This window comes from Euprymna scolopes, chromosome 12, assembly GCF_053919585.1.
Source record: "Euprymna scolopes isolate OS-2025 chromosome 12, ASM5391958v1, whole genome shotgun sequence".
NCBI lineage: Eukaryota > Metazoa > Mollusca > Cephalopoda > Sepiida > Sepiolidae > Euprymna > Euprymna scolopes.
Window position 1 is genome coordinate 89,420,183 of NC_136493.1, and position 23,949 is coordinate 89,444,131.

Below are 23,949 nucleotides of genomic sequence, written 5' to 3' on the forward strand. Positions count from 1 at the left end.
AACTGTTAACTGGAATCTTTGCAGAGAAAATTTATGAACATCTTGAGAATAATGGTGTTTTTCCTGATGAACAGAAGGGATGCCAGAAAGGCCCGAGAGGTACCAAAGAGCAACTACTAATTGATAAAGCATTGATGCAGGATGCAAAGAAGAAGAAGAGGAATCTGAGCGTAGCATGGATTGATTACAGAAAGGCTTATGACATAGTTCCTCATTCATGGATACGTGGAATACTATTGATGATGAAGGTTGCTGAGAATGTGGTAGGGCTTTTGGAGACAAGTGTGGCTCAATGGAAAACGGTGCTGACAGCAAACTGAGAGGTGATGGGACAGGTTGGCATTAAACGTGGAATATTCAAACGAGATTCGTTATCTCCACTTCTTTTTGTAATGATAATGATGCCAATGAGCATCCTCTTGGAGAGAGAAAAACTGGGGTATTACTTTCGATCTGGTGACAGACGCCTCAACCATCTACTGTTTATGGATGGTTTGAAAATATTCGGTAGAAATGAAAAGGAAATGGAGAGACTGGTAGAACTTGTAGGGATATACTCAGAATACATTGGGATGGAGTTTGGGATTAGTAAATGTGCGGTGCTGGTGATGAAAACAGGAGTAAAGGTTCATTCGAATGGAATAGTGCTGCCAAATGGAGAAATCATGAAAGAAATAAAAAATACAGAGTATAAGTATTTGAGAGTGTTGGAGGGTTAGGTATCATAAACAGAGAAATGAAGGAGAAGGTCGGGAAGGAGTATCTTAGAAGAGTGAAACTAATTGCAAAGTCGAAACTGTATGGAGGAAACCTAATGAAAGCAGTGAATGCATGGGCAGTCAGTGTTTTGAGATACAGTGTGAGAATTTTAGAATGGTCTTACAATGAGTTGTATGCTATGGATATCAAAACAAGAAAAGTTTTAGCAATGTTTGGTATATTTCACATTCGAAGTAGTGTAGCAAGACTGTATCAAAAGAAGAAAGACGGTGGGAGAGGATTGAAAAGTGTAAAAGAATGTGAGAACCGAGAAGATGTCGTTGAAGGAGCATATGGTTAGAAGTGAGGAGTGGATGCTTAAGGTTGTGGCCAATGAAGTGGAGGTATGAGAGACCAAGGCTGATTATGTGAAACGTATGGATGGAGAAAGTGCAGAGGAACTGGCTGGGAAGAAAATGCATGGGAGGTTCTTCCAGAATATAGCAGAAGTGGCTGATGAAAGATCATGATAATGGCTTAAAGCTGGGTATCTGGCTAAGAATACTGAAGTTTTTGTTTGTGCAGCACAAGAGCAGGCATTAGAAACAGGATTGTTCAAAAAAGTGGTTCTAGGAGAGGAAGTTGCTGCAGAATACCGGATTTGTGGTAAGACCTCAGAGTCAATTGCGCACCCTGCAGCAGGGTGTAGTGGACTGGCCCAGAGAGAGTACCGCAAAAGACACGATCGCATGGGACTCAGCAAGAGGTGTGTAAGAAGGTTGGGGTGAAGTGTGCTGGAAAATGGTTTGAGGAAGTGCTTGATGAAGTAAGAACAAGTGAGGATGGCAAGGTAGAGGTATGGAGGGACAAAAGTGTCATAACGACCAGCAATTGGAACATAATCGTCCAGATTTGGTTGTCATTGACAAAGTCTCAAAAAACTGGCAGGTTGTAGACTTTTCAGTACCCTGGGACAGGAATGTGAGAGAGAAGGAGAACGAGAACTAGAGCAATTATGCTCCATTGGCCTTGGAGATAAGGCGTATACACGGGGTTAAAACACAAATAATCCCGGTCGTAGTTGGTACACTAGGAGTAGTATCAAGTCGTCTGGAAGGACAATTGAAAAAACTACAAATCCCCGATGTTTTAGGTGGTCTTGAGACCTCTGCTATTGTAGGTACCACCAACATCCTTAGAAAAACCCTTGATCTTTGAAGCTCCTGGTTTGGAACCGGGATTGAGAGAAATCCTCTGGAAATGAATCCCATCCCCTTCAAGAGAGACGTTTATAAACGAAATCAGAATTATTATTATTATTATTATTATTTCTTTTTAATGTACACTTTATCCTTTATTTTTACTTCGTTCTCTTTATTCTATTTTATTTTTCATTACTAAGCTAATGTATCCTATGCTAGATATCACAAAAGTGGAAAGAAGTCCTTCTCTGTTTTAAAATTTTTACTTTACTGTTTATTATAAGTATAATTTTTTTGCTTATCGTACGTATTTCCGTACCCCTTATCTGGTTTTTCTATCCCAATTCCCAGTTTTTTAAAATAGTTTCCTCTTTCTTCTCTCTTTTTACCTTCTTTCTTTTATTGTAATTTTTCCCCAATAATTTCTTAGTCCTATTTTCTTTTCACTATTACTTATATATTGCCTTTTCATTTTTTTACGTTCATTTATTTTATTTCCATATTAATTGATATATATATATATGTATATATATATATATATATATATATATATATATATATATATATATATATATATATATATAACTACTTCATTTACTCACATAAAATTAATATACGAAAGTATAGATTTATGCGTAAACTTTAAGTATTTACTTCAAAAGTGCTCAATACGTAGGTAGAGCTAGTTAGTAATTTATAAAATATATATGGCGATTAAGCTACACTGAATATTCAGCGTTTCATTCACTCTAGGATTCGTCAGGCTTATGCGCCGCAATATAACAATCGTTAGATAACAAATAAAATTTCAATTATTTAATGCACTCAATATAATAAGAGGCCACTATTAAACAATTGTTAGAAAAATAATAAAATGTCAATAAGCCTGACGAATCCTAGAGTGGATGAAACGCCGAATATTCAGTGTAGCTTAATCGACATATATATATATATATATATATATATATATATATATATATATATATATATATATATATATATCTATCTTCTATATCTATATATCTATAAAAACAGAGATGTGTGTGCCACAGACGATTTCTGATTGGTTAATCCAATAATCACATCTCCTAAAAAACAATCGTTTCTACGCTCTTACCTTTACCATAAAATATTATGGCTTTATTTATTGTCCATCTTGGAAGGGTTTAATTTTTTAATAACTTGTTATTTACAAATTAAAAAAATACGAAACTATTATGCGAAACTAAACTACACGAAATACGCGCACACACGCACACACACACGTTCACTACCGTCACGTTGTTATGGCAACCAAACCCGCTGACTTCTTTTTCTCATTTCACTCGTGGTCTTAAATTAGATTCGAATAAGTTGCCAAAAAACAAATATATAACAAATAAATGTTATCAAAGGCAAATTTTTCGTGTTTTTATTCAATTTAACATGTTTAATCAGCTCGAAAAGCATACAGTGTTTACCGATGTATTGGAAAATTCAAGATGGCGGCCGATTCTCTCTTTAACACGGTAAGTTTGGAAAAAGGTGTAATAAATAAAAAACCGGTTAAAATACTGTTAAAAACTCGCTCAATATATGTTACCGTGACATAGGTTGACATATATTCGGCGGGTTTTTAATGGTATTTTGTATAGTTTTTTATTTATAACACCTTTTCCCAAACTTACGGTGTTAAAGAATGTGTGAGACGCCATCTTGAATTTTCCAACACATCGGTAAACACTGTATTCTTTTCGAGCTGAATAAACATGTTAAATTGAATAAAAACACGAAAAATATATCCAGTTTTTATCGGTTTTTTACCTTCTCTGCAGAAGTACAAAAAACAAAAACAAAAAAAAAAAAAAAACGGAAGGTACTTTTACAGAATGTTAAACTAACCCTAACCGATGTTTTATGTTTAGTTTAGGAAAAGTCAGAAGAAATAAAAGTCATTATTGCATGAAATATACGTATTTAGTTGAAGTATTGTTTATGTCAATTCTTTCGAAGAAATTTAGCAAGAATACCTGTAAACCAGGAAATCGGTAAAATGTCATCATGGATGAATACTTGTCTATTATAATTTCTACCCTTGACAAAAACTTAGCCATAACAAAAGAGATTTATTGTTCAGATTGTTTTTGAGATTGATTTCTAAAAAGATATTTTATAAATAAAATCGACTTTAAAATTAAAGACTTAAATTACAATAATTGAATTTAAACATTCTTATTTCAATATTTGGCACATAACACCTGCAAAAATGATCACAATGTCAGGATTTCATTTTATTTCAGAATCGATGGCAAATACTAATATTTAACATTAGTTTATCATTTAAGCCGATAAAAAGCCCTTTTTTTTTCCGAGTCATAAAAGGATTTGGAGTTTCCTAATCAACCTTTCGGGTGCAGTTGCACGCTCTCAAAATAACTAAAGTGTTGGCTTTAAAAAAATTGGTTCATTAAAACTAAACAGGTTTAGTTTTAATAAAAAAAAAAAATTAAAAAAAAATCGCTTTGGTAATTAGATATGTCGTATGGTTATCCCTAATCGCTGAATAAAACCGCTAACGAGTTGAATGATTACGACATAAAATTAAACTCGGGTTCCTGAAACGGAAACTTCGTTTGTTTTTGTTTTTTTCTTATCAATATATTTACATTGTTATTTTGTTTTCATTTTCAATCATTCGAACAGTTTTCTTTTTCAAGTAATCCAAGTTACAAAATTCCCACTGTTTACTATGCTAAAATCACAATGACTAATGTATACCTATTAACCCTTATCCTTGAGTGGCCTCTGGGCCTTGATAAGTGGTGACACCCATGTAAAAAAAAAAAAAAAAAAAAATCACTCGAACAGTTTTCTTTTTATAATGTACAGTTTTAAAAGTTTAAAAACTATATAGTTTTTACTTCAGGAAAATTAATGGGTCAATTTTTACGATGTGCCCTGTTAAAATACTGTTAAAAACTCGCTCAATATATGTTACCGTGACATAGGTTGACATATATTCGGCGGGTTTTTAATAGTATTTTGTATAGTTTTTTATTTATAACACCTTTTCCCAAACTTACGGTGTTAAAGAGGGTGTGAGACGCCATCTTGAATTTTCCAACACATCGGTAAACACTGTATGTTTTTCGAGCTGAATAAATATATTACATTGAATAAAAACACAAAAAAGATATCCAGTTAGGTAGAAAAGTAACTTATCTTGCCTTTGATAACATTTATTTATATATTTGTTTTTGACTATTTTTTCGAATCTATGTGTACAGTAATCTTGCCAGGATGCGGAGGAAAATGAATGAAGGGGGAGGGGAATAAAATAAAAACATTTTGGAAACAGAGTAAGTTTGAAAGAATTGCTTTGCACAGAAAGAAATTAATGAAAAAATAAAATTAAATTTCTTTTCTTTCTTGATTTTTTTTTTAGTTTTTTATGAAAAAGGAAGTCAAAATTAAGACTATAAAAAACAATTTTTATTAAGAGCGAACCTCAGTCGTCAGGTCTGTAAAAAAAAGACGTGGAATAATAAATGTTTTCTAATACAAATTGTTTTTACTTATGTGTTCATTTGTCTCTTTGAAGTTCGTTTGTTTAATATATCGGTTTGCAATATAGTTTTGTCATTCTGTCAGACTCAAATTTTAAATCTATATATCTATAAAAGTTAAAGTGTGTGTGTGTGTGTGTGTGTGTGTGTGTGTGTGTGTGTCTGTGTACATTTCCCTACGAAATAACTCTGTCAATTTTTAGTCTACAGACTCGAAATTTGATATACAGGGTACTGAGATTTGGAAAAATCTATGTGATCGGTTTTTAGCCAGAAATTTGGCGATTAAGGGGTCAAAGTTCAACGATTTGAGCTTTGAGAACTCTACCAAACTTCTCCGACAATTTTGGGTCTACACATTTTAAATTTTAGATATAGCTTCCGTGGACATGAATCTAACTTAATAACTTGATTTGAGCCCAAAACAATAAATTTTCAGGGGTCATAATAGGGGTCAAAGTTTAAAAAATTACCCCTTTTTTTTTGCTCAGCATACACCTCCAAACACCCGGGCAACGCCGGGCACCCATGCTAGTATATCTATAAAAACAGAGATGTGTGTGCCACAGACGATTTCTGATTGGTTGATCCAATAATCACATCTCCTAATAAACAATGGTTTCTACGCTCTTACCTTTACCATAAAATATTATGGCTTTATTTATTGTTCATCTTGGAAGGGTTTAATTTTTTTCTAACTTGTTATTTACAAATTAAAAAAATACGAATCTTACACAATCTTACAATCCAACCTACGACATCCACGGCCGCCATTCTGGTGCTACCGCAGACATGTACACAACACGAAAACGATGTTTTGAAAATCTAGCAAAAATGAATTTTCCTGAAATTTTTCAATATTTAAAAATAAATTATGCCGGCTGATAAAATTTTAAAACTTTTTGTAAAGCTAGAAAGATAAAATTTAAAAATACTTATTTTTATGTAAAACGCGCGTTCCCTCGTGGTCTTTTCATTTCGGGTTTGTGTACACATAGATTCGAAAAAGTTGTCAAAAAACAAATATATAACAAATAAATGTTATCAAAGGCAAGATAAGTTACTTTTCTACCAAACTGGATATATTTTTCGTGTTTTTATTCAATGTAACACATTTATTCAGCTCGAAAAAACGGGTTTGTATTACTGTACACATAGATTCGAAGAAGTTGATAAGATACGAAACAATACAGGACGAAAACACGCGTACACACGCACACACACTCACGTCCACTACCGTCCTTGGCTACGTCACGTTGTTATGGCAACACGATAAATACACAGTAAATTTGATTTTCTTCATTTCTACGCAAATATTACGCAAATATAAATCATATAGAATATCTGTATGAATATAATTACACGTAATAGTTAAATAAAGATGATCATCGTATAAGAGAACCGAAAAAAAAAACTAATAGGGAATTTGTATAAAGTTGTATTTTCTTTTTAAATAAATAGAAAAAAGGGGTGTTGATAAGACTATCGATACTTATACAGTTTAGTGACGACATTAAAAAAATGAAAATATTGAAAAAAATTTTTATTGTACGTAACTGTTATAGACTGAAGTTCTCCGAAAAAAAAATTTCACTTCATTTGATCAAGTATTTTTGTTCTTACAGCGAAAAACAATTATTTATCACGACGACGTCAACGTGGCCATTTTGGAAATGTACCTAGCAGAATACCTCCATTTTAGGCCAAATTTCGCAATCTAGCCTTTTTTTCTCGCCGTATTGAGATGCGCACCGCACAACACATCTGCAATTTTTATACGTTTTTTTTTCTTTTTTTTTTTAAATCTGCAATTTTTTTGCGTTTTTTTTAAAAATAAGAATACTATTGAATATGCAAAGAAATTGAAGAATGCAAAGAATTGAAGAATTTTTATACGAGATTATTTTCGAAACATGCTCAGTTACTTGGACACGCATGGATAACTTCGAAACTTCGTTTATTTACTTCTGTTACAACTTAAAAAAAAAAAAAAACACCCCAAAAATGGCATCTGTCTTCGCAAATAAAAAAAAAAAAAATCTCATTCTAGTGGGGGAAAAAAGGGCTAGATTGGCCTAAAATGGAGGTATTCTGCTATGTACGGCAGTTACCTGCCCTTGGGGAATTCCTGGGTCTGCAATAACATTTCCAAAATCGCCACGTTGACGTAGCCGTGATAAATCATTGTTTTTCGCTGTATAAAAAAACTACTTGATCAAATGAAGTGAAATTTTTTTTCGGAGAACTTCAGTCTATAACAGTTACGTACAATAAAATTTTTTTTTCAATATTTCCATTTCTTAATGTCGTCACTAAACTGCATAAGTACCAGACTATCATTACACACAAAAATATATAGATTTATTTTTGAGTAAAGTTCCCCGGGTTTTCCTTTCACTTCAGTAAATAATGGTCTTTTGTTATATATATATATGATGTTTATGTTTATATATATGTATAAGTGATAGTGTCTGTGTGTGTCTGTGTGTGTCTGTGCGTCTGTGTGCATTTCTCTACGCTAAAACTCTGTCAATTTTAAGCCTACAGATTCGAAATTTGATATACAGGGTACTGAGATTTGGGAAAATCAATGTGATAGGTTTTCGACAGAAATTTGGCGATTAAGTGCTCAATATTCAACAATTAGACCTTTGAGAACTCTACCAAACTTCTCCTACAATTTAAGGTCTGAACACGTGATATTTTATATATAGATTCCTTGGACATGGATCTAACTTATTAACTTTACTTGATCCCTGAACAATAAATGTTAAGAGGTCATAATAGGGGTCAAAGTTTTAAAAAATTGACCGTTTTTTTTCCTCAGCATACACTTCAAAACACCTGGGCAACGCCGGGCACCGATTGCTAGTATATCTATAAAAACAGAGATGTGTGTGCCACAGACGATTTCTGATTGGTTAATCCAATAATCACATCTCCTAAAAAACAATCGTTTCTACGCTCTTACCTTTACCATAAAATATTATGGCTTTATTTATTGTCCATCTTGGAAGGGTTTAATTTTTTAATAACTTGTTATTTACAAATTAAAAAAATACGAAACTATTATGCGAAACTAAACTACACGAAATACGCGCACACACGCACACACACACGTTCACTACCGTCACGTTGTTATGGCAACCAAACCCGCTGACTTCTTTTTCTCATTTCACTCGTGGTCTTAAATTAGATTCGAATAAGTTGCCAAAAAACAAATATATAACAAATAAATGTTATCAAAGGCAAATTTTTCGTGTTTTTATTCAATTTAACATGTTTAATCAGCTCGAAAAGCATACAGTGTTTACCGATGTATTGGAAAATTCAAGATGGCGGCCGATTCTCTCTTTAACACGGTAAGTTTGGAAAAAGGTGTAATAAATAAAAAACCGGTTAAAATACTGTTAAAAACTCGCTCAATATATGTTACCGTGACATAGGTTGACATATATTCGGCGGGTTTTTAATAGTATTTTGTATAGTTTTTTATTTATAACACCTTTTCCCAAACTTACGGTGTTAAAGAATGTGTGAGACGCCATCTTGAATTTTCCAACACATCGGTAAACACTGTATTCTTTTCGAGCTGAATAAACATGTTAAATTGAATAAAAACACGAAAAATATATCCAGTTTTTATCGGTTTTTTACCTTCTCTGCAGAAGTACAAAAAAAAAAACAAAACAAAAAAAAAACGGAAGGTACTTTTACAGAATGTTAAACTAACCCTAACCGATGTTTTATGTTTAGTTTAGGAAAAGTCAGAAGAAATAAAAGTCATTATTGCATGAAATATACGTATTTAGTTGAAGTATTGTTTATGTCAATTCTTTCGAAGAAATTTAGCAAGAATACCTGTAAACCAGGAAATCGGTAAAATGTCATCATGGATGAATACTTGTCTATTATAATTTCTACCCTTGACAAAAACTTAGCCATAACAAAAGAGATTTATTGTTCAGATTGTTTTTGAGATTGATTTCTAAAAAGATATTTTATAAATAAAATCGACTTTAAAATTAAAGACTTAAATTACAATAATTGAATTTAAACATTCTTATTTCAATATTTGGCACATAACACCTGCAAAAATGATCACAATGTCAGGATTTCATTTTATTTCAGAATCGATGGCAAATACTAATATTTAACATTAGTTTATCATTTAAGCCGATAAAAAGCCCTTTTTTTTTTCCGAGTCATAAAAGGATTTGGAGTTTCCTAATCAACCTTTCGGGTGCAGTTGCACGCTCTCAAAATAACTAAAGTGTTGGCTTTAAAAAAATTGGTTCATTAAAACTAAACAGGTTTAGTTTTAATAAAAAAAAAAATTTAAAAAAAAATCGCTTTGGTAATTAGATATGTCGTATGGTTATCCCTAATCGCTGAATAAAACCGCTAACGAGTTGAATGATTACGACATAAAATTAAACTCGGGTTCCTGAAACGGAAACTTCGTTTGTTTTTGTTTTTTTCTTATCAATATATTTACATTGTTATTTTGTTTTCATTTTCAATCATTCGAACAGTTTTCTTTTTCAAGTAATCCAAGTTACAAAATTCCCACTGTTTACTATGCTAAAATCACAATGACTAATGTATACCTATTAACCCTTATCCTTGAGTGGCCTCTGGGCCTTGATAAGTGGTGACACCCATGTAAAAAAAAAAAAAAAAAAAAAATCACTCGAACAGTTTTCTTTTTATAATGTACAGTTTTAAAAGTTTAAAAACTATATAGTTTTTACTTCAGGAAAATTAATGGGTCAGTTTTTTACGATGTGCCCTGTTAAAATACTGTTAAAAACTCGCTCAATATATGTTACCGTGACATAGGTTGACATATATTCGGCGGGTTTTTAATAGTATTTTGTATAGTTTTTTATTTATAACACCTTTTCCCAAACTTACGGTGTTAAAGAGGGTGTGAGACGCCATCTTGAATTTTCCAACACATCGGTAAACACTGTATGTTTTTCGAGCTGAATAAATATATTACATTGAATAAAAACACAAAAAAAGATATCCAGTAGCAGTATCAGAATTTTTGTAGGAATTTTTGACACCCCTAACACGAAACTGCGAATACAATATAAAAATCTCGTAATTTCTCTGTTAAAAGTGGGTTATTTATTTTCTTTATGGATTATACTTCCAAAATAAACTATTACAGTTGTTTTAAAAGTAATAAAAATATTTTTATTTTTTTTTTAAAACAGTAATGAATTTTCCGAACTCAATATTTTTCAATTTTTAAACTCAATATTTTTAAATTTTTAAATTTTAAAAATCTATCAAAATTTTTCTATTGATTCTATTTTTACGATATTTTCAGGGTCAATGTGAAATTTTATGTTCTTTCCAATAAACCGAATATAATATTTTAGACAAACGTTTTTTTTAAATTCACGCCCCCCCATTTTCACGCCCCCCCCATTTTCACGCCCCCCCCATTTTGAAATGTCTATTAAAAAGTAAATAATTAATTTATGTTTAATAGGTTTATATATCACAAATTGAAGAGAAAAGGTCAATAAATAATATATTCAAATTTAAAACAAAAAAAAAAATCAGTTTTTTAGAAATTTACCTGTAAAGTCCGAAGTTTAAAACCTTATTTTATAAGAATACATTTTTTCTTTTTGTCTTTTTTTTTTTTTTTTTTAATGAAACCTTGGTCCTTGCTCCTTTAATTGAAAAAAAAATTAGGGCTTGAATTACATTTTTCGAGGAGTTATAAGCTTAGAAAGATAGGGGGTCGAATAATTTACGCCTCTCATTTTGAAATGTCTATTAAAAAGTAAATAATTAATTTATGTTTAATAGGTTTATATATCACAAATTGAAGAGAAAAGGTCAATAAATAATATATTCAAATTTAAAACAAAAAAAAAAATCAGTTTTTTAGAAATTTACCTGTAAAGTCCGAAGTTTAAAACCTTTTAAAAAAAAAAAAAACACATTGTTTTGTTTTGTTTTTTTTTTAAATAAAACCTTGGTCCTTACTCCTTTAATTGAAAAAAAAAATTAGGGCTTGAATTACATTTTTCGAGGAGTTATAAGCTTGGAAAGATGGGGTGGAATTATTCACTATTTTCACGAAATTTCTGACACTGCTAGATATCCAGTTAGGTAGAAAAGTAACTTATCTTGCCTTTGATAACATTTATTTATATATTTGTTTTTGACTATTTTTTCGAATCTATGTGTACAGTAATCTTGCCAGGATGCGGAGGAAAATGAATGAAGGGGGAGGGGAATAAAATAAAAACATTTTGGAAACAGAGTAAGTTTGAAAGAATTGCTTTGCACAGAAAGAAATTAATGAAAAAATAAAATTAAATTTCTTTTCTTTCTTGATTTTTTTTTTAGTTTTTTATGAAAAAGGAAGTCAAAATTAAGACTATAAAAAACAATTTTTATTAAGAGCGAACCTCAGTCGTCAGGTCTGTAAAAAAAAGACGTGGAATAATAAATGTTTTCTAATACAAATTGTTTTTACTTATGTGTTCATTTGTCTCTTTGAAGTTCGTTTGTTTAATATATCGGTTTGCAATATAATTTTGTCATTCTGTCAGACTCAAATTTTAAATCTATATATCTATAAAAGTTAAAGTGTGTGTGTGTGTGTGTGTCTGTGTACATTTCCCTACGAAATAACTCTGTCAATTTTTAGTCTACAGACTCGAAATTTGATATACAGGGTACTGAGATTTGGAAAAATCTATGTGATCGGTTTTTAGCCAGAAATTTGGCGATTAAGGGGTCAAAGTTCAACGATTTGAGCTTTGAGAACTCTACAAAACTTCTCCGACAATTTTGGGTCTACACACTTTAAATTTTAGATATAGCTTCCGTGGACATGAATCTAACTTAATAACTTGATTTGAGCCCAAAACAATAAATTTTCAGGGGTCATAATAGGGGTCAAAGTTTAAAAAATTACCCCCTTTTTTTTGCTCAGCATACACCTCCAAACACCCGGGCAACGCCGGGCACCCATGCTAGTATATATATATATATATATACAGCGGCACTAAAAAGAATATATATATATATATATATATATATATATATATATATATATATATATATATATATGTATAATCTTATAAATATTTTTTTTGTGTATTGATATTCATATTGAAAACCATTTCTTCTATTTATTTAAAAAGTAAATACAGCTTTGTTTTATATAATGGTCACGGAATTGCATTCTTCTATAAAAAAGCTAGCTAATTTGTATATTCTTTTAAACATTCATTTTAATTATTTCCCTATTAGTTTTTTTTTCGGTTTTCTTTTGGGATGATCATCTTTAGCTAACTATTACGTGTAATTATATTCATGCCGATATTCTTCATAATTTACACTTGCGTAAAAAGCTTATAGTAAACACAAGCTGCTTTCTATATATATATTTATGTATGCATATATAGTTTTGTATAAAATATTTTGCCTACCAAACCACTTTGTCAGTTTTTGCTCCACAGACAACAAAGGAAATATATAGAGTATTCAAATTCATGCAGCACTTTATAATTGGGTATTAGCTGGGGAAAATCAACGCAAAAGGAAAAAGTAAATCAGAAACAAAACAATTTGGTTTCGATTCTCGGAGGTGACGCACGAGTTCTTTTTTTTTTCTAACTTTTTAAATCATTACTACATATTGGGTCCTATATAATATAACGTAATAATAAATACGACATCCGCATTAATCAACATATCATACTCAAGAGAATTCTCCGACTGGGAAATGCAAGGCGGCCTGCTAGTAACAAATAAATCTCATTTTTTTTTAATGTTTTCAATATCAGAAAGGGGGCCACAATATAACAAGTGTTTGAAAACAGATAAAATGTCAATTATTTAATGCACTCAATATGATAAGAGGCCACAATATAACAATTGCTGGAAAACAAATAAAATGTCAATTATTTAATGCAGTCAATATCATTAATAGGCCGGAATAATACAACTGTTAGAAAACAAATAAAATGTCAATTATATAATGCAGTCAATATCCTAAGAGGTCACAATATAACAATTGTTAGATAACAAATAAAATGCCAATTATTTAATGCAGTCAATGTCATAATGGGTAAAAATATAACAATTTTTAGGCAACAAATCAAATGTCAATTTTTAATGCACTCAATATCCCAAGAGGCTACAATAGTACAATTGTTAGAAAACAAATCTAAAGTCAATTATTTAATGCACTAAATATCATCAGAGGAGACAATATAACAATTGTTAGGTAACAAACAAAAAGTCAATTATTTATGCCCTCAAAATCAGAAGAGGCCACAATACAACAATGGTTAGAAAACAAATCCCTATCAATTATTTAATACACTCAATATCATAAGAGCACACAATATAACAATTGTTTGAAAACAAACAAAAGATTAATTATTTAATGCACTCAATATTATAAGGTGCCACAATATAACACTGTTAGAAAACAAACAAATATCCATCATATAATGCATTCAATATCATAAGAGGCCGGAATAATACAACTGTAAGAAAGCAAAAAAAAAATTCTATTATTTAATGCACTAAATATCATAAGAGGCCGCAATAGTACCAGTATTAGTAAATAAAAAAAATGTCAAGTATTTATGGACTAAACATCATAAGAGGCTACAATATAACAAGTGTTAGATAACAAATCAACTGTCAATTTTCAATGAACTCAATATCATAAGAGGCCGCAATATTAAAATTGTTAGAAAACAAATAAAATGTCAATTATTTATGCCTCTACATCCTAAGAATACAACAATGATTAGAAAACAAAAAAAAATATAAATTATTTAATGCGCTCAATATCATAAAAGGCCCCAATATCATAAGGTGTTACACTATAACAATTGTTAGAAAACAAGTAAAATGTCAATTATTTAATGAACTCAATACCATAAGGGATTACAATATAACAATTGTAAGATAATACATAAAATATACATTATTTAATGCACTCAATATAATCAGATGTTACAATATAACTATTGCTATATTACAAATAAAATGTCAATTATTTAATGCACTCAATACTATAAGTTGTTGCAATTTTAACAATTGTACGATAAAAAATACAATGTCAATTATTTAATGCACTCAATACCATAAGGTGTTACAATATAACAATTGTTAGATAACAAATAAAATATCAACTATTTAATGCACTCAATACCATAAGGTGTTACAATATAACAATTGTTAGATAACAAATAAAATGTAAATTATTTAATGCAATCAATAACATGAGGTGTTACAATATAACAATTGATAGATAACAAATAAAATATCAATTATTTAATACAATCAATACCATAAGGTGTTACAATAAACCAATTGTTAGATAACAAATAAAACGTCAATTATTAAATGCAATCAATACCATAAGGTGTTACAATATAACAATTGTAAGATAAAAAAAATGTCAATTATCTAATGTACTCAATACAATAAGGTGTTACAAAAGAACAATTGCTATATAAAACTGTTAAAATGTCAATTATTTAATGTAATCAGCACAATATGGTGTTAAAATAAAACAATTGTAAGATAACAAACAAAATGTCAATTATTGACTGCAATCAATACCATAATGTGTTACAATACAACAATTGTTAGATAACAAATAAAGTGTCAACTATTAAATGTTATCAATAGCATAAGTTGTTACAATATAACAATTGTTAGATTACAAATAAAATGTCAATTATTTAATGCAATCAATACCATCAGGTCTTACAATATAAAACTTGTAAGATAACAAATAAAATGTAAATAATTTAATGCAATTAATACCTTAAGGTGTTACAATATAACAATTGTTAGATAACAAATACAATGTCAATTATTTAATGCACTTATTAACAAAATGTGTAACAATATAACATATTTACATAAAAAATAAAATGTCAATTATTTAATGCAATCAATACCATATGGTGTTACAATATAACTATTGCTAGATAACAAATAAAATGTCAATTATTTAATGCAATCAATATCATAATGTGTTACAATACAACAATTTTTAGATAACAGATAAAATGTCAAGTATTAAATAAACTGCATACCATAATGTGTTGCAATATAACAATTATTAGATAACAAATAATATGTCAATTATTTAATGCAATCAATACCATTAGGTGTTACAATATAACTATTGTTAGATAACACATAAAATGTCAATTATTCAATGCCATCAATACCATAATGTTTTACAATAGAACAATTGTTACATAACAATTAAAATGTCAATTATTTAGTTCAGTCAGTACTATATGGTGTTACAATATAACAATTGTTAGATAACAAATGAAATGTCAATTTTTTAATGCACTCAATACTATAAGGTGTTACAATACACACAATTGTTAGAAAAGAAATAACATGTCAATTATTTAATGCACTCAATACCATAAGGTGTTACAATAAAACAATTGTTAGATAACAAATAAAATGTCAATTATTTAATGAAATCAATACCATAAGGTGTTACAATATAACAATTGTTAGATAACAAATAAAATGTCAATAATTTAATGCAATCAATACTATAAGGGATTACAATACAACAATTGTTATATAACAAATAAAACGTCAATTATTTAATGCAATCAATATCATGAGGTGTTACAATATAAAAATTGTTATATAACAAATAAAATGTGAATTATTTAATGCACTTAATACCATAAGGTGTTACAATATAACAATTGTCAGATAATAAATAAAATGTCAACTATTTAATGCACTAAATATAATAAAGTGTTACAATATAAAAATTGTAAGATAAAAAAAAAAGATTGAGGCGAAACAAAACACCAATTGTTAGATAACAGATAAAATGTCAATTATTTAATGTAATCAATGCCATAAGGTGTTACAATATAACGATTTTAGATAAAAAATAAAATGTCAATTATTTAATGAAATCAATACCATAAGGTGTTAAAATATAACACTTGTTAGAATAAATTATCAATGACAATAAAAAAAAGGTGTTACAATATAACAATTGTTAGATAACAAATGAAATGTCAATTATTTAATTGTTTCAATACAATAAGGGATTACAATATAACAATTGTAAGATAACAAATGAAATGTCAATTATTTAATCAATCAATATCATGAGGTGTTACAATATAACAATTGTTAGATAAAAAATAAAATGTCAATTATTTCATGCACTCAATATCATAACATCTTACAATATAAGAATTGATAGATAACAAATAAAATGTCAATTATTGAATGCAATGAATACCATAAGGTGTTACAATATAACAATTGTTAGATAACAAATAAAATGTCAATTATTTAATGCAATCAATATCATAATGTGTAACAATAAAAACATTTTTAGATAACAAATACAATGTCAATTATTTAATGCAATCAATACCATAATGTGTGACAATATAACAATTGTTAGATAACAAATAAAATGTCAATTATTTAATGTAATCATTATCATGAGGTGTTACAATATAACAATTGTTATATAACAAATACAATGTCAATTATTTCATGCACTCAATATAATAAGGTGTTACAATATAAGAATTGATAGATAACAAATATAATGTAAATTATTTAATACAATGAATACCATGAGGTGTTACAATATAAAAATTGTTAGATAACAAATAAAATGTCAATTATTTAATGCAATCAATATCATAATGTGTTACAATATAAAAATTGTTAGATAACAAATAAAATGTCAATTATATCATGCAATTACTACCATAATGTATAAAAATGTAACAATTGTTAGATTACAAATAAAATATCAATTATTGAATGCAATCAATATCATAATGTGTTACACTATTACAATTGTTAGATAACAAATACAATGTCAATTATTTAATGAAATAAATACCATAAGGGATTGCAATATAACAATTGTTAGATAACAAATAAAATGTCAATTATTTAATGCACTCAATAATATAATGTGTTACAATATAACAATTATAATATAATGAATACAATGTCAATTATTTAATGCACTCAATATCATAAGGGGTTACAATATGACAATTATTAAATCACAAAAAAATGTCAATTATTTAATGCAATCAATATCATAAGGTGTTACAATATAACAATTGTTAGATAACAAATAAAATGTCAACATCTTAATGCACTCAATATCATGAGGTGTTACAATATAAAAAAATTTATATAACAATAAAAATGTAAATTATTTCATGTAATATATACCATATTGTGTTACTATATAACATTGTTTAGATAACAAATAAAATGGCAATTATTCAATGCAACCAATGCCATAAAGTGTTACAATATAACAATTGTTACATAACAAATAAAATGTCAATTATTTAGTGCACTCAGTACTATATGGTGTTACAATATAAAAATTGTTAGAAAATCAATAAAATGTCAATTATTTGCTGCAACGCATACCATAAGGTGTTACAATACACACAATTGTTAGAGAAGAAATAAAATGTCAATTATTTAATGGACTCAATACCAAAGGGTGTCACTATATACCAATTTTAAGATGACAACTAAAATTTCAATTATTTAATGCAATCAATACCATTAGGGATTACAATATAACAATAGTTATATAACAAATAAAATGTCAATTATTTAATGCAATCCATACCATAATGTGTTTCAATATAACAATTGTTAGATAACAAAGAAAATGTCATTTATTTTATGCTCTAAATACAATAAGGGATTACAATAGACCAATTGTTAGATAACAAATAAAATGTAAACAATTCAATGCAATCAATATCATGACGTGTTACAATATAACAATTGTCAGATAACAAATAAAATGTCAATTATTTAATGCACTCAATACCATAAGGTGTTAAAATATAACAATTGATTAATAATCAATAATATAGCAATTATTTAATGCAATCAATACCATAATATATAACAATTGTTAGATAACAAATAAAATGTGAATTATTTAATGCACTAATTTACATAAGGTGTTACAATATAATATATTTAGATAACCAATCAAATGTCAATAACTTAATGCACTCAATGCCATAACGTTTTACAATATAACAATTGCTAGATTACAAATAAAATGTGAATTATTTAATGCAAACAATACAATAAGGTGTTACAATATAACAATTGTAAGAAAATAAATAAAATGTCAATTATTTAATGCAAACAATATCATAAGGCGTAACAAAATAACAATTGTTAGATAACAAATACAATGTCAAATATTTAATGCAATGAATACCATAAGCTGTTACAATGTAACAAATGTTAGATCACAAATACAATGTCAAATATTTAATGCAATCAATACAATAAGGTGTTACAATATAACAATTGTAACATTACAAATAAAATGTCCATTATTTAATGTAATCAATACGACGGTGTTACAATATAACAATTCTAATATAACGAAAAAAATGTCAATTATTAATGCAATCAATACCATATGTTGTTACAATATTGCAATTGTTAAATAAAAAATTAAGTGTTAAATATTTAAGGCAATTGATACTATATGGCCTTACAATACAACAATTGTATGATAACAAATGAAATATCAATTATAAAATGCTATCAATACCATAAAGTGTTACAATATAATAATTGTAATGGAACAAATAAAATGTAAATTATTTAATGCACTCAATACCATAAGGGATTAAAATATAACAATTGTTAGATAACAAATAAAATGTCAATTTCTTAATGCACTCAATCTCATGAGGTGTTACAATATAAAAATTGTTATATAACAAATAAAATGTCAAATATTTAATGCAATCAATACCATAAGGGGTTACAATATAACAATTGTTTGAAAATCAATAGAACTTCAATTATTTAATGCAATTAATACATTAAGGTGTTACAATACACACAATTGTTAGATAAGAAATAAAATGTCAATTATTTAATGCACTCAATCCCATAAGGTGTTACAATATAACAATTGTTAGATGACAAATAAAATGTCAATTTCTTAATGCAATCAATCTCATGAGGTGTTACAATATAAAAATTGTTATGTAACAATAAAAATGTCAATTATTTAATGTAATACATACCATATGGTGTTAAAATATAACATTTGTTAGAAACACATAAAATGTCAATTATTTAATGAAATCAATACCATAAGGTGTTACAATATAACAATTGTTAGAAAACAAACAAAATGTCAATTATTTAATGCAATCAATACAATAAGGTTTTACAATATAACAATTGTAAGATAACAAATAAAATATCTATTATTTAATGCAATCAATACGATAAGGAGTTACAATATTACAATTGTAAGATAACAAATGAAATGTCAAATATTTAAGGAAATCTATACCATAAGGAGTTACAATATAACAATAGTTAAATAACAAATAAAATGTCAATTTTTTAATGCAATCAATACCATTAGGTGTTACAATATAACAATTCTAAGATAACAAAGGAAATGTCAATTATTTAAAGCAATCAATACCATAAGGTGTCACAATATAACAATTGTTAGATAACAAATACAATGTCAGTTATTTAATGCAATCAATATTATGAGGTGTTACAATATAACAATTGGTAGATAACAAATAAAATGTCAATTATTGTATGCACTAAGTACCTTAAGGGATTAAAATATAACAATTGTTAGATAAGAAATAAAATGTCAATTATTTAATGCAACCAATACCATAAAGAGTTACAATATAACAATGGTTAGATAACAAATAATATGTCAATTATTTAATGCACTCAATACCATAAGGGATTACAATATAACAATTATTAGATAACAAATGAAATGTCAATTATTTAATGCACTGAATACCATAAGGTTGTACAATATAACAATTGTAAGATAACAAATAAAATGTCAATTATTTTATGCACTCAGTACCATAAGGTGTTACAATATAACAATTGTTAGATAACAAATAAAATGTCAATTATTTAATGCACTCAGTACCTTAAGGGATTAAAATATAACAATTGTTAGATAACAAATAAAATGTCAATTATTTAATGCACTCAGTACCTTAAGGGATTAAAATATAACAATTGTTACATAAGAAATAAAATGTCAATTATTTAATGCAACCAATAACATAAAGAGGTACAATATAACAATTGTTAGATAAAAAATATAATGTCAAGAATTTAATGCAATCAATACCATAAGGTGTTACAATATATCAATTGTTAGATAACATATAAAATGTCAGTTATTTTATGCAATCAATACCATAAGGTGTTAGAATATAAAATTGTTAGATAAAAACAAAATGTCAATTATTTAGTGCACTCAATACCATAAGGGATTACAATATAACAATTGTTAGATAACAAATAAAATTGGAATTATTTATTGCAATCAATACCATAAGGTATTACACTGTAACAATCGTTAGATAACAAATTAAATGTCAATTATTTAATGCAATCAATACCGTCCGCGATTACAATATAACAATGTTAGATACGAAATAAAATATCAATTATTTAATGCAATCAATACCACAAGGTGTTACAATATAATTGTTAGATAACAAATAAAATGTCAATTATGTAATCCAATCAATACCACAAGGTGTTACAATATAAGAATTGACAGATAACAAATAAAATGTCAATTATTTAATGCAATCAATACCATAAGGTGTTACAATATAACCATTGTTAGATAACAAATAAAATCTCAATTATTTAATGCAATCAATACTACAAGGTGTTACAGTATAACAATTGTTAGATAACAAATAAAATGTCAATTATTTAATGCAATCAATACCATACAGTGTTACAATATAACCATTGTTAGATAACAAATAAAATGTCAATTATTTAATGCACGCAATACCATAAGGTGTTACAAGAAAACAATTGTTTAATAACAAATAAAAATTCAATTATTTAATACAATCAATATTATGAGGTGTTACAATATAACAATTGTTAGATAACAAATAAAATGTCAATTATTTAAAGCAATCAATACCATAAGGTAAGATTGTTAGATAAAATATAAAATGTCAATTATTTATTGCACTAAATACCATAAGGTGTTACAATATAACAATTGTTAGATAACAAATAAAATGTCAATAGTGTAATGCAATCAATACCATAAAGTGTTACAATATAACAATTGTTAGATAACAAATAAAATGTCAATTATTTAATTTAACATAAGGTGTTAAAATATAAAATTGTTAGATAACATAATACGTTATACAATATAAAAATAGTTAGATAACAAATAAAATGTCAATTATTTAATGCACTCAATACTATAAGGGATGTCAATATTACAATTGTTAGATAACAAATGAAATGTCAATTTTTTAATGCACTCAATACTATAAGGTGTTACAATATAACAATTGTTAGATAAAAAATAAAATGTCAATTATGTAATGTACTCAATGCCATAAGGGATTACAATATAACAATTGTTAGATAACAAATAAAATGTCAATTATTTAATGCAATCAATATTATGAGGTGTTACACTATAACAATTGTTAGATAGCAAATACAATCTCAATTATTTAATGCACTCAATTCCATAAGGGATTACAATATAACAATTGTAAGATAACAAATAAAATGTCAATTATTTAATGCACTCAATATCATAATGTTTTACAATATAACAATTGTTAGATAACAAATAAAATGTCAATTATTTAATGCACTCAATATCATAATGTTTTACAATATAACAATTGTTAGATAACAAATAAAATGTCAATTATTTAATGCATTCAATACCATAAGCGGACACAATATTACAATATATCTTTTAATTAAAATTAAAATATGTAATATTTCAGATATTACTCTGTGTAATATTGGAAATTATTATTCAACATTCCAAACGTCTTGCTTAACATGCAACTGCTATGGAAAACATCGACTGGATTGTCATATTGTCTCATCAGGAAGTTGTTACTTCATTATAAGTGGTATGTATCAACAAATTACTCTGTTTATACTTGCAAACATATATAATACATATTTTAATTCTTGTGTTTTTTATTGTTGTTTAATGGCATTAAATGTATACAGTGTGTTACAACAAAATCTGACACTGGACAAAAAGACAACAAAAAAGGTAACAAAGACAAAAGCTCCATATGCAGAGAACCGACAGTTCATTTAACAACTGTGAAAGAGTCACATGCTTTGACAACCTTACTGTAGCGATGAACGCATCCACAATAGCAGCCTTCAGAGAGTCGACCGTGTGGTGGGTGTGCTTGTTGATTTTGGCCTCAATCATGCCCTAGAAGAGAGTGGCTTCAAATCTGGCAATCAGTGGTAAGAAACATTATGTGTTGGGCACAAAATGAGTCACTTGTTTTCGCGATAATGTCACTGTATATATCAGCAAACGGATTTTGTTTCAACATTCTGTATAAACTTTGCGTATTATTGGCATTATTACTATTCACATCTTTGGTGTTATTAATACAACGTTCCGGCTGATGAAACCTCTGATCTTCTTTTTTTTTTCCAAGGAAGTCACAACTTCTCATCAAGACCCAGAGGCCACTAAGGGTTATTGCGTGTACAGTAATCAATGGTATAATATCGTAGTAATTGCTAATAATGGAGATCTGATAAAGTGTCTTACTTAAGAGGGCGAATCATCAGGAACTTGTTTATGTTTGACTTGAAGACATCCAAGTTGTAGTCAGGTGGGAAACAGACAAACAGAAGAGAGTTCCCCAGGCGTGCAGTTCTAAGAAAGAAGCTTTGTTCATGGAATCTGCGTTTTGAATTAGGCACAGATAAAGAGTGGGGAAAATTAGTGACAGTGGTTTTAGCTAGACGGGTGTTGTTCATGAATGGTGAGGAGGGACCAGAGATTGGAGCTCAGACGAGCACTTCTCATGGAAATAACGATAAAGCAACGACAGGCTTGCAACGTCCCTTATGTGGGAGAGAGGTTGCAGGGATGAGAAAAGGGCATCCCCCCACTAGACTACGAAGTCAATTTTGTACTCTGTCAAGGCAGGATAGGCTGTTTTTAGCAGCTTCTGCCTAGATATGGCAGCAGTACTCCATCCTTGGACGTACTTCACTTTTATATAGATAGAGAAGTGCATCAGCGATGAGATCTACTGGAGCGGTAGAAGGATCCCACCATTTTTCCAGTGACCTTGGCAACAGATTTGATGTATTTGTTCCATTTCAAATCAGGAGTAAAGGTCAATCCCAGAAGCTTGTAAAAACATGGAGCCCTCCCAAGACGAGAGCCATCCATTTCAATTGATGACAGATAGGGATCAGAGCGTTGGTGATGTAAAGATAGAAGCTTGGTTTTAGATGCATTAAAAGTAACCAGCCACCTCTTCCTCCATTGCACAACGCACTCAAGATCAGAGGAGAGAGAATTAGAGAGAACTTTGTCATTTATGGCCTTTGATGTGTTGCCATAGATGGTC

At 28.5% G+C, this 23,949-nt stretch overlaps 1 protein-coding gene across 2 annotated transcripts in view; it reads left to right on the forward strand.

Annotated features, from left to right (window-relative positions):
• The window catches only part of LOC145291411 (uncharacterized), a 44,732-nt gene that overhangs the window by 14,739 nt on the left and 6,044 nt on the right, over positions 1–23,949 (forward strand). For both annotated transcript variants that reach the window (XM_080137218.1, XM_080137217.1), the window contains exon 3: positions 22,333–22,464. In XM_080137218.1, the coding sequence (XP_079993344.1) occupies positions 22,333–22,464 (132 nt within the window). The remainder of the gene's footprint in view (positions 1–22,332; positions 22,465–23,949) is intronic.